The 12949-nt window shown below is 38.2% G+C and overlaps 1 protein-coding gene across 2 annotated transcripts in view; it reads left to right on the top strand.

The window, feature by feature from the left end:
* Positions 1–12949, top strand: part of SACM1L (SAC1 like phosphatidylinositide phosphatase) — a 60547-nt gene that overhangs the window by 29346 nt on the left and 18252 nt on the right. For both annotated transcript variants that reach the window (XM_067044514.1, XM_059076674.2), the window contains 7 exons: positions 234–383; positions 3527–3586; positions 4494–4527; positions 8844–8945; positions 11076–11161; positions 11937–12023; positions 12518–12586. In XM_067044514.1, the coding sequence (XP_066900615.1) occupies positions 234–383; positions 3527–3586; positions 4494–4527; positions 8844–8945; positions 11076–11161; positions 11937–12023; positions 12518–12586 (588 nt within the window). The remainder of the gene's footprint in view (positions 1–233; positions 384–3526; positions 3587–4493; positions 4528–8843; positions 8946–11075; positions 11162–11936; positions 12024–12517; positions 12587–12949) is intronic.

Here is a 12949-nt window from a genome sequence, read left to right as displayed (position 1 = left end):
AGGGGGTCTACCTAATCAGTTAATATAATACCCTATGGTGTTGAGCATTGTCCATGTATCAGGAACTGTCCCACGTCCTGGGGAAATGTTGAGCGTCCTCCTCGCCCAGTCTTTGTGCCAGTGGCATTTAACAGGGCTGAACTTGCAGGTTTTTATTTTCACTCTTTTGTCACGTTGATAGATTCCTTTTCAAGTACAAGATAGACTGATTATTTGCTCTCCTTTGTTTACAGTTACAAGATAACAAAACTTTCCTAGCAATGATAAACCATGTCTTGAGTGTGGATGGGTTTTACTTTTCAACGACATATGATTTGACCCATACTTTGCAGCGGCTGTCTAACACTAGTCCAGAATTCCAGGAAATGAGTCTCTTGGAAAGGGTAAGCTTAATCTTCAATTATTATTACTTTTTTTTTAAATTTTAAGGAGCTTCTCTCTATTTCATCCATAAAATATATATTGATTTTTCTCAGTCCTGGCTATATCAGGATCATGTATGGGGCTTTGAAAGTATACCATGTTTCAAATAGACCTCTCATTTCCAAATTCAGGACCCCAGAATCTGTGTATGTTGCACAGACAGGATTGAGAACCACAGGGTCCATTTTCAGAAATCTAGCTTAAACATGAACGTTGGGGGCTTCCCTGGTGGCTCAGTGGTTGAGAGTCCGCCTAACAACTTGTGAAGAACTTGAAAAACATGCTTTTTTTAGGGTGGAGTTTTTGGTTATTTTATTGATTTAAGTGTATCTTTAAAACTGGACCTCAGGTGATTTCAACATAAAATTTCTGCTGTTCAGGAACCTAGATAATTGCTGCCTTGATTTTTTGTTAGCAAAAGTAGATATGTTTAGGGGGCAGGCAGCATTTAAAAGGTTGCTGTCAAAACAAAAAAAAAAGTTGTCTGGGCTTCCCTGGTGGCGCAGTGGTTGAGAATCCGCCTGCCGATGCAGGGGACACAGGTTCGTGCCCTAGTCCGGGAAGATCCCACATGCCGCGGAGCGGCTAGGCCTGTGAGCCATGGCCTCTGAGCCTGTGCGTCGGGAGCCTGTGCTCCGCAACGGGAGAGGCCACAACAGTGAGAGGCCCGCGTACCACAAAAAAAAAAAAAAAGTTGTCAGTTATCTGTTAGGTTGGACCATACGAAATTGCCACTAATTGACCATATTTGACCAATAAAAATGATCATTTTATATAGCTCAACCTAAATTTTTTTTTCTGCATTGGGTCTTTGTTGCTGTGCGCGGGCTTTCTCTAGTTGCGGCGAGCAGGGGCTACTCTTCGTAGCAGTGCACAGGCTTCTCATTGCGGTGGCTTCTCCTGTTGCGGAGCATGGGCTCTAGGCGCGCAGGCTTCAGTAGTTGTGGTTCGTGGGGTCTAGAGCACAGGCTCAGTAGTCGTGGTGCACGGGCTTAGTTGCTCCGTGGCATGTGGGATCTTCCCGGACCAGGGATCAAACCTGTGTCCCCTGCATTGGCAGGTGGATTCTTAACCACTGCAGCACCAGGGAAGTCCTAAATCGATATTTTAGTTGACTGGCTTTTTTAAGACTTTATAGTCTAATTTTTTTTTTTTTTTTTTTTTGTGGTATGTGGGCCTCACTGTTGTGGCCTCTCCTGTTGTGGAGCACAGGCTCCGGACGCTCAGGCTCAGCGGCCATGGCTCACGGGCCCAGCCGCTCCGCGGCATGTGGGATCTTCCCAGACCGGGGCACGAACCCGTGTCCCCTGCATCGGCAGGCGGATTCTCAACCACTGCGCCACCAGGGAAGCCCTATAGTCTAATTTTGTAAGATTATATGTAGGCTTCAGTGTAAGTTTAGATGTAAGCTAAGCAATGAAGAAATTTGGCTTTTAACTGCAAAGAGACTCTTGCTTTTTTGCTGCAGTCTCCATTCGCTATGAAATGTCTCTCAGATGCCTGCTATGTACCAGGCACTGTACTAGCCATCGGCCACACAGGATGAAAAGACATGCCCCTGCCTCTCGGGAGCCTGCAGTCTACTGGGAAAGTGGATGTCCAGGCAATCACAGAACAAGGGACAATTGCTGTCACAGAGATAGGTACCCAAGTGTGGTGGGATCCTGAAGGAAGGCGGGACTCACTCCGTCTGGGGGAGTCAGGGACGACTGTACAGAGGAAGGTGATTTTTGAGCCGAGACTTAATGATGAATAGGCCTTATTGATCAGGCAGCAGTGGGAGAAGGAGGGTTCCAGTCAGAGGCAGTGGCAATTTCAGGCTAAACTGAAGAAGAAGCCATCTCATCTGTTGGGATGGGAGGGAATTTTTTGTCAGCTAATCAGAAGAGTCAAAGTCACCATAACTTTGGGAATCACAAAAGTGATAAGTGAACCATATGTACTATAAACACTTTATCTCAACTTAAAACATAAAATTTTACATTGGTCAATTTTTTGATGTAGGATCATAAGCTTTTCTTTGTTTTTGGTTCCTTGATTCCTAATTGTCTTTCCTGTATAAATTATATCCATAATGCTTTCCAGTTTGAGTCTCTTTAAAGATTTTGACACAGAGCAGTCTGTTTGCAGAATAGTATATATTTTTACTGTGTTTCTCCAATCTTTTATGGTTGCCATTTTTACTCCTAATTCAACAGTTTTGTTTTAGCAACTTGCCTTTTATCAAGTTCTGTTGTAAATCATTCAACTTTATAGAAAGAGCAGTTTATTTTTAAGTCATATTTCATTGATTTATAAAATAGTTAAATTATGTTATGAATAATAAGAAAAACTGGCACAAACTGTTTGGGAACACACAGTCTGAATCTCAGCAAGTGTACCATTCAACTGGTTACGCCTGAGTGCAAGAGCCACTCCTCGTGACTTTCTGCTGGGGACGGGGGACAGGGGAGTGTCCGTTGCTGTGTTTTATAAAGAGAATGAAGAGAATTGGTTAGTCTACTGAGTTGTTCAGTTCCTTCTGTATAGTTTGAAAGTCAGAGTGGCCAGAGATGAGAGCAGAGAGTTAAGTAGGGGTTGCCGGATTCCAGGACTGGTTAGGCTATGTGAAGATTTGGTTCTTTAGATGACAGTGAGCCAGTGAAGAATTTCCAGCAGACAGGAGACGTTTCATGTTAGACGACAACTGCTGGCAGCATGTGGAGGAAGGGTGTGAAGGGCCAGGCTAAGGCTTGAGGCTAGGGAGGCTGTTTTAGTAGTTGGGCTGCAGTCAGGTGTTAACCAGGGGTGGTGAGAATAGATATGTAGAAGAGGAAATGGATCTGGAAGGGGATTTAGGACTGGATGATTGATTAAATATAAGAGAAAGAGTCTGCGAGGACTGCCAGGTTTCTGTATGGGCCAGCAGCACTGGCTTGAGGCAATGAGACAGGGATACCCGGAGGAGGGGCAAGTTGGTGGGGAAGTGGGGTTCTTTTTGCAGCAAGTCAAAGAAACCTGCTCCTAGCCACCGGGTGGAGACATTGATTGTTGTACTTTTCTTTCTGTAGAAACTCAAATTGACAGGAGATACTGAATATTAATTTTAAAACTTCTCTCTTAGGCAGACCAGCGGTTTGTATGGAATGGTCATCTTCTAAGAGAACTTTCTGCTCAGCCAGAGGTAATGTACACTAAATAAAACCAGCTTATTTGTTACAGTTCAAGTTTTAATTGAATACATGTTATAAAATGGCTACCTAATTGCCAAGGATTTTGATAAAGAATTCTAATTTAACTCTGTTTATAACTTATGGACTTTGATCCGATCTATCCTCCCACATCATTGTAGGTTGAAGGAGCCTAATTATTTTACTCCGATCTTCTAGAGAAGCCTTAAATAAAGAAAAAAATACCTCAGTATAAATACGTTTCTTTCTATAAGTGAGAGAGAGAGAATGGGTTTTGGTAGATGAATATTGTTAGAAATCAGGCCAGAGCTAATTCCCCAGGCAGTGGAGAGCTCTGCATTTGTCTTCCTATGGGAACCTGACTCCCTTCAGTCACCCAGGATAGACATGCATACGTCTCACCTTCCTCTTTTCTTGGTTTATATAAATGAGATGTAAACAAGGAGGCCACCTAGGAAGCATAATGTATTGAATCTAGGTAAACAGATTTGCCTAATGGCGTTATCTCTTGGCATTTGCTTTGCTTTTTTGGGAAAAGTAGTTTAAACTGCAAACCATTAACTTGGGGATATCTTTTCCCTGGAGCAGTGAACTTGTTGCAGGCAAAGACTGAAAAGGAGGGAGATAAATATTCTGCAACTTCATGTAGTTTTATTAGTGTTCCAAAATCTGCAGATGTTCAAGCCCAGATGATTGTAGCACATACTTAAATTTTTTTAATTAAAAAGACAATGTTACATTAGAGAAATGTCTTTAAAATTAAGTTACCCATAAGCTTCCTACTTTGTTTTATTTGTATATTACCTCCCCATCTGTAAATATTTTTTATATAGTGCTTCTTTTTGTTTATTATTTTTGAAGTATATTTATTCCTAAATGTAACATACATCTTCATTTCAGGTCCATCGGTTTGCTCTTCCGGTATTATATGGCTGTATCCTTACATATTACTCTTTAGTTTTCTAGTAGCCTTTATTTAAATATTATGAGAAGTTAGATTTAAAGACAGTCTCAAATATTACATGAGGAGAGTATTTTAGAATTAGTAGAAATCTCTTTTGATAATAATATCAAACCATTAACATAAAATCTTAGAATATTGGTTGTAGATGACCATTGTTTTTTTAATAGAATGAACTCTTTAGACTGACTAATGCTCTCTGGGGCTGGTGTTTTAAAAGAAGAAATATGTCTACTGTGTTTTGGCTTTATTAGACTTTGTATTAATAAACAAGAATAGTTTTAGCCTATTGAAAATTTTCCTTAGCAATTAAAAAAGTTAGACTCAGGAACTAGGGTAACCAGCAAGTTGGAGAGGAGAATTACAATTAAAAATTATATTTGTCATTTGAAATAGCCACAGAAAAATGAAAATACATGGTGTACAAAGAATGATGCTTGGGGTGAGGTGTAGTACACATGCAAAATGAGTAATGGTTATCTAATTGTAAGTTCATTTTTAAAGCTTATCTTTATCATAGACATCATCATAAAAATAGGGAAGCAAAGTGAGCTGGCTGTTAAAGGGTAAGCACAGTGTGCTGATGAGCACCGATAGTCAGCACTCTGCCCTGCAGAAACTGGGGGGTCTTTCTATCACATACCTCCAAAGAAGCTTATTAACTAACACAACAGTCTGTGATTTATTTGTTCATTATGTTAGTGTGATTTCCTTAAATTATTATGCTTGTTATACTTAAAAACAAAAGTAATGCAGGAAATAATTTCCACAGTTGTGGGGGAATAAAAATCAGAAAATGTCAGGATAAAAGCTCTTGTCTATTCTGGTTTTTGTTTTTCCCTGGAGCTCTCTAAGTTCTCCGAAGGATAAAATAATAACAAGCGTACTATTTAGGTAGTGCTTTAAGAGTTTGGGCCAATTGTGTGTATGTGTTTTTTTAATTCCAAAATGAGATTGTGAATGGGCAAATAATAACATGAGATTACAGAGCACTTTTTCTAGGTGATTTTAGAAACAGTTTATCTATTTAGCTTTAAATCTGAAGCTTTACATTGGCTTTTGTATTTTTTTTTTTTTTTTGCGGTACGCGGGCCTCTCACTGTTGTGGCCTCTCCCGTTGTGGAGCACAGCCTCCGGACGCGCAGGCTCAGCAGCCATGGCTCACGGGCCCAGCCGCTCCGCGGCATGTGGGATCTTCCTGGACCAGGGCACAAACCCGTGTCCCTTGCATTGGCAGGCGGATTCTCAACCACTGCACCACCAGGGAAGCCCTTGGCTTTTGTTTAGTATAGCTTTTTGACTAGACCTGCCCTCAGATGTTTCGTGTACTTAGAGAGAGATCAGCAAGAAAACAGGGCCCAGGGCGGAAGCGTGACTGGAGCAGAGAATGGACAGGGAGTGGGAGATGTGTTCAGAGAGGCTGTTGGACCCACATTATGCAGGGCCTTAGAGGCTTTGTCTTTTACTTTAACTGTTAAGGGAAACTGTTGGGATTTGAGTAGAGGATTGCCATGGTAAGACAGGATCACTCTGACAGTGATGTAGAGAATATGCCAAAGGTGAGCAGGGGAGGATGCAAGGAATAGCTAGGAGCGGTTGTAGTAATATGGATGGGAGGTGATGTTGCCTGGGACCAGGGTGGTAGCTGATGGTGATGAAAAATTGTCAGGTTCTAGATATGTTTTGAAAGTGGAGCTAAAAGGATTTTCTGACAAATTGTACATGGGGAATGAAGGAGGGTTGAGTATGAGTCTTAAGATTTTTGGCCAGAATAAGTGGAAGGAAGCCATGCATTGTGGTGGGGAAGAGCCGAGGTGGAAGGCAGGCCAGAGTATCTGGACTTTTATTTGGACATGTTAAGCTTGAGATTTCTGTAAATATCCAAGTGGAGATTGTCAAGAAGACATAGATTAATGGAACTGGCGTTTAGGAGAGAAGTCCATGTCGGAGACATACATTTTTTTTTTTTTTGGAGACATAAATTTGAAAGTCCACAGGGTATAGATGGCATTTAAAGCCGTGAAGTGGGATGAGATCATCAAAGGAAGAAATGTATATAGAGAAGAAAAAGGTGTGTAGAAAGAAGACAACCTGAAGGGGGTTCTAGATAGTGAATAAATGCTAGAGCCATGGACTACAGGCCTCAGGACAAAGGACTTCTGAAGTGGGGGAACCAAAGTAAGTGAACTGAAAGGACGAGTCATATAGAGTTACTGTAAGATTTGAAGTTGGAAAAATGAACCAGCAAAGGCAAGTGAGGAAGAGAAGAACTAACCAAGTGAGAGTAGTGTCCCAGAAGCAAATGAAAATAAGGTTTCCAAGCAGAGGGTCTCATCAGCTTATATGCTGCTGGTTGTTTAAAAATGACCATTAGAGAGGGAGGTTATGTTCCTGTTTCCCCCACTCCTCCCCAAATGGGGGCCGTTACCAAATGCTGGGAAGAAAGATTTTGGAGAAGGTGGGAGCAGTCACATGCTGGAGCAATGTCCTTGAGTGTGTGAGGGGGTGGGGTCAAGTACACAGGTCGAAGGCCTGGCACAGACAGCTTATCCACCATCCAGCTCATCCGCCATAGTAGAAAGGAAGCAGCTATGGTGGACTTGGAGGCTAGTAGGTAGATAGATGTGGGGGGAGCATGTGGATGGCTTTTATTTTCACAGTGAATTTGGAAGCAGTGCCATGAGCTGTGAGTAGTAGCTGGAGGTTGAGGAGAAAGTGTGAAATGGGCATCCCAAGTGGGAGTGCATGGCCCTGAGAGTCATTAATTGATAAAAGATTAGAAGTAAATACATCGACATTTTAAAAGTTGTGTCATGATGGTGGGGTTCTGCATGGTTTTTCTTTTTCTTTTGTTCCTTCCATGCTTTTGGATGGATATTCATCTTGTAATCAGAAGAAAATGATTCATAAAACAGACATATTCCATGCTATACTCAGTTCTCTCAGAGGCAGACTCCATGTCTGATTCATCTTTGTGCCCTACTGCAAATAGATAATTTGGGGGAATGAATGAGTAAATACGGCTTTGGAGTCTTCTGTAGTACTGTGGTTTTAAAGGATTGTGAATTGGGAGCTCAAGATGACTTATTAAGTCTGATGATACCAGGTGATAGAGAGGGATGAATCATAAGGCATTCATATTGCTAGTATCATTTGGTACCACTATTGTGAAAATTATTTGGCATTTCCTTATGGATTTACCAGGTCTTCCCCTCTACATACCCAATAGGTTTATACCAGGAGTTTTTTCAAAAATGTTCACGGCACCACTGTTACAGCAAACTCTGAGCACCACGAGTTCCATCAGCAGAAGAATTAGGGCTGTTGTGATATGGTCCTTATAGATTGCACACAACACTGAAGAGGACCAAACTACTGCTTCATGCAGTGCAAGGATGACTCGTAGGTACTTACTGGGGCCATAAACAAGGACTTGAAGTTTATTAAGAGTGTTGTGCCATTTTTATAAAACTCAAAAGCAAGCTGTGTGTTTTCAAGTCATGGTTGCATATAATGAAACTAAGAAGGCAGGGGAATCGTCTCCACAGGGCTTCTGGGCAAGAAGGCAGTTGAATGGGATGAAGAAGGAACAGATATTAGATTCAGGGCTTTGATACTGTTTGCAAATTGGAGGTAGGTTTATAGATATTTATTTTATTATGCCCTTATGCTTTATAATGGATGAATCAAATTATATTAAGCAAAATGTTATGTATAGGAAATAACCATAGGGCAAACCCAAACCTATGAGGGAGAGATACATTCTGTTTCTGAATAATCTTTAATTTACAGTTTGATCTGTAAGTCTTTATATACTTAGCAACTGTTATTTGTAACTGTAATTACGCATATAATATAAACTTCAGTAGCTTAGTCTTTTTCCCCCCTTTTTTTCCATTTCTTATTGGAAGGTTAATCTATTTGAAATGTGTAAGTCTTTCATTCAAAGATTTTTTTGTGATGTGGTTAATATTTAATTCTTTACTTTCAGAAAGTGGTTGAGACTATCTGGGAAAGGAAATCATATTATTTAAATAGAAACACTGTAATGAAACACTTAAACACACTGACTGACGGTATGTCATTATAGGGTTACTGACTTGACAAAACTACACAATCAGTATAAAGGCTTATGAATGTTCATGAGGAACCAGAAATTTTGCATATTCTCTATCCTTTTTATTTTCTAAAGGCAGAGTCATTCTTACTAGGGTAGATAGATTCAAATTTCATCTGAAAATAATACATATGATTTCGCAATATGTTATATTTTTCTTAATGTAGTTAAGTTATTACTATGCACTCATGTTCTATTAATGGAAAATACTTTGATTGGATTCTCATCTCGAGGAGGAGTTGTTTCAGAGCTGGTGTCCGCTATTATGTAAGAGGTGAGATTAATTTTGTCAGCACGATTTGGTACTGGGTTATATCTATCTCTAATTAATGTTTGGCTCATGGTAACATGAATGTAACCTTTTGTATTTTATTTGTTTCATTATCATTTGATAGCCTCACTAAATATTTATCTCCTGCTTCATTATGATAATTAGGTAGGTCTTCTGTACTTTACTCCAGCTACTGTAGTTACATTGCAGATGTTAATGAGACACTGTAGGCTGCTTCTTACTGCTTTAAGAGGAATTGATCGTTTTATTTGCTGGATGTCTGAAAGCATAGCTGAACTCACTATAGTTTTCAATAACCTAAACTCATATCAGAAAGTATTTTCTTTTATTGCTCTTGGTTTCTTTGCATGTATAAAGCTAGACATTTGACCTTATGCCTTCAACTTTGAGGATTTACATTTGAGCATTTATTCTTTAGGCTTTGTGCTAGCAACACGCTAATTTGCTTAAACCAAGCTTTTAAAATCTGTATTAGAAGTTACTGTCATTATGAAAATGAGTCTCCCGAACTCTTTTTTTTTTTTTTTTTTTAAGCCAGGGTATATCAGAATAAAATCCTATGGACCCTTAGGTAAATCATAGAAGTTTTGGGCCAGGAAGTTGTAAAAGTCATTTGGTTAATCTCCTTTAGTATAGGTGATATAGCAGAGAAAGAAAGACATTTAGTGAGTGACCTGGCTAAGATCACATAACCAGGATTAGAGTTAGCAATGCCTTTGTATCTGGATTTTCTTGGATGGAGTCATATTTTTTAATTAAAAGTTTTGAATTGTTAATGCAGTCACATAGATCAGGTATCAAAGGTATAAAAAGATATGCAGTTAAAAAATAATTCTCATTTCTGACTTCATCTGCTGCATCTGACCTCCCGACCAGCTGATCTGTTGTTAGTTTTACCCTTCAGATAATTTTTATGCTATTCCTAGTATGTTCTCCTTCTTTTGCAGACAGTGGTTGTATACTGTGTACATTTTTCTTACACCTTGGGTTTTTTTAACTTAATATATATTGGAAATCGCTTCATAAAGATGTACGCTCACTCGCTCTCACACACACACACACACACACACACACACACACACATACACACACACACACACACAATCTCACTCTTATTCTCAATCTCACTTATTAAAATAACTACATATTATTCCTTAATGGGAATTCTGGACAGAACCAAGTATAGCCCATGCTTCTGACAAGTAATTTTAGAATGTACTGAGAAGGGAATTTATTGCTGATTTGACTCATAATTTTTTCCCCTTCTGTTAATATGTTAACAGAAACACTGATGTTATGTGTTAACACTTAAAAATGTTATATGTTTTAGAAGTATGTCAGATAGAAAGGATGTTAAGAAATATTTGAGATCATTAAAAATCTGTTGATTTTTTTTTTTCTTTCTTTCCTAATAATTTGAGTCAGGGACTCCGCTTGAAAGTTGGCCTTTGCTTATTAGCAAGCTTTTCTTAGTAAAGATAATGTAAACAAGATAGTAAGGTAATGCTTCAAACATTTGAAAGAACTAACCAAATCAAGGCTAAATATTTAAGAGCAGTGCTTTTCAAATTAGTTTTTTTGGGTGTTTTCATGGAGTTGTAGAAATTGTAGGATCATATACAGTTTTTGCTTTCATTTTGATAATTAAAATTATAAGCATCTGCTGGACCATTTGCATCGTTATAACAAAATACTGTTAACATAATGGCCCACATTTGCATTTAATGTTGTGTTTAATGGTTTTAACTTCCAAAATTGGGATCTATGGGTATACTGCCAGAGGTTTTTGAGAACTTGTTTTTTCTTTAAAATATGTCCAAAATTTGAGAAACACTGTTTTAGAGGAATTGTGTAAATATAAACAATTGATATATTCAATAGCAGCCAACATTATTTGTGTGTTAATAGGTCGTTAATACTCCCTTTAAGCCTGTTTAAGTGAGTGAGCTTTGTTAGCTTTCTGATGGTGGACTAGGCATTTGTTTGAAATTTAGTTTTATAGTACTTTTCCACTAATTTGAACTGACTTAATTCTCTTCAAGTTAGAGTGAATTAGTGAATTTCTGATGTTTTTCTTATGTAATAAATATAGTTAATTTTTTTCCAATTCAGGAATTGATTCTGAAGGCCATGCAGCTAACTTTGTAGAAACAGAACAGATTGTGCACTACAATGGGAGCAGAGCTTCATTTGTACAGGCAAGTTAATGTGTCTGTTAGGCAGGCAGCCAGTTGGTCTCTTCTACTTGGATTGTAATTTCCTGACATACTGTTGAAATTTCTCTCCTTTTTAAAGTAATATCATTGTCTACAATATGGAAAGAGTTCACCCAAAACAAGGATATTCCATTAACCTGGCACTCAGCTGCTGACATTTCCTGCCCTTGAATTAAATCGCTAAAGGAGAGGGTAGGGTAGGAGGTGCAAGGGTTATGGAAATGGAGCCACTGGTCTGCTTAACCCCTTAGATTTCTTCAGGGCAGTGATGACAGGACAAGTAGCTGGCTTATGCCTGACTTTACCTGCCTTGCCTTCATTGTGACATAATATCTGAGTTGTGGATCACTTACTGTTCCAGAGTATTAATGGCTAAAAATATTTTTAAGTTCATAAACATATTCTTTTGAGAATGAATAAAGCAATTTCTAGTTTTATTATAGTGCCAAATTATATACCAGGCGTAACTTGGTAATTTTTACTTGTAGATAAAAATTGATTTATTTTAGAATTTAGGAGAAACACAACTGTCTACTACACAAGTGCATGTATATAAAATCAGAAAAAGTCTTTCCAAATGCATGCCCCCAAATCCGAATTTTAGGAGCTGGTATGCATGGATTTCTTTCATAGTTAGTAGATTGCATTTTTATTTTTTCTTTTGCAGTCATTGATATTGTATATACCCCTGACAATAAGCTGAGAAAAACAAGTTTATGTGTGTGTTTCTTTTTACATATCTTTTCTTTTCTTTTAGACTCGAGGATCAATACCACTTTACTGGTCTCAAAGACCAAATCTCAAGTACAAACCACTGCCACTGATCAACAAAGTAGCAAATCATGTGTGTATCTTCCATGCTTTTTTCATTGGCTATAAATAGCTTAGTGGCATTATAGTTTGCATATAGAGCATGTGTTTATTTCTCATAAGTCAGACTTCAACATATTTGAGGCCTTTCTCCTTGGTTCTGGCACTTAATGAGCTTCTAAACCAAAGGGCTGTGTATACGGCATGTTAGAAATGTGGAAAAACAAACTGAATGACATGGTAAATTTTGATTTTAGAGATCTCAGTAAGATTTGCAGTCTTACACTGTTTAGAATATTTAGTGTATTCTATTTGACATGCTCAGAAATAAAATAGTAATATTGTAGGTCAGAGTACAATGGCTTATAATTACTACTCACTACATTTAGAATATCTAGAAGACATAGTCTTCTTAACGTCATTCTCTTGAATATAGAGATAGGACATTTAAGGAGATACTTTATAACATAAATATTCTTATAATGTAATCTGGTAAAGTATATAACTCTTTTTTTTCCCCCTCTCTAGATGGATGGTTTCCAAAGGCATTTTGATTCACAAATAATTATTTATGGAAAACAAGTCATAATCAATCTGGTATGTTTCTTACATTTTGGGGGGAATAAAACCTTAGCATCTTTCTTTTTTAAAAAAAAATTTATCATTTTAACATTTTTAAGTGTGCAACTCAGTGGCATTAAATATTTTACAGTGTTGTGCAACCGTCACCACTGACCATTTCCAGAACTTTTCATCATACCAGACAGAAACTCAGTATCCATTAAACAGTAACTTCCTATTATCCCTCTTACCTCAGCCCCTGGTAACTCTATTCTACTTTCTGTCTCTATAAATTTGTCTATTCTAGGTATCCCATATAAATTGTATTGTGTAATATTTGTTCCTTTGCCTCTTATTTCCCTTAGCAGAATGTTTTTGTTTTTGTGGCTCCAAGTTACT

This window comes from Kogia breviceps, chromosome 10 (genome assembly GCF_026419965.1).
Source record: "Kogia breviceps isolate mKogBre1 chromosome 10, mKogBre1 haplotype 1, whole genome shotgun sequence".
NCBI lineage: Eukaryota > Metazoa > Chordata > Mammalia > Artiodactyla > Physeteridae > Kogia > Kogia breviceps.
Note: the sequence above shows the minus strand (reverse complement) of the source record. Positions and strands in the feature narration are given on the sequence as shown.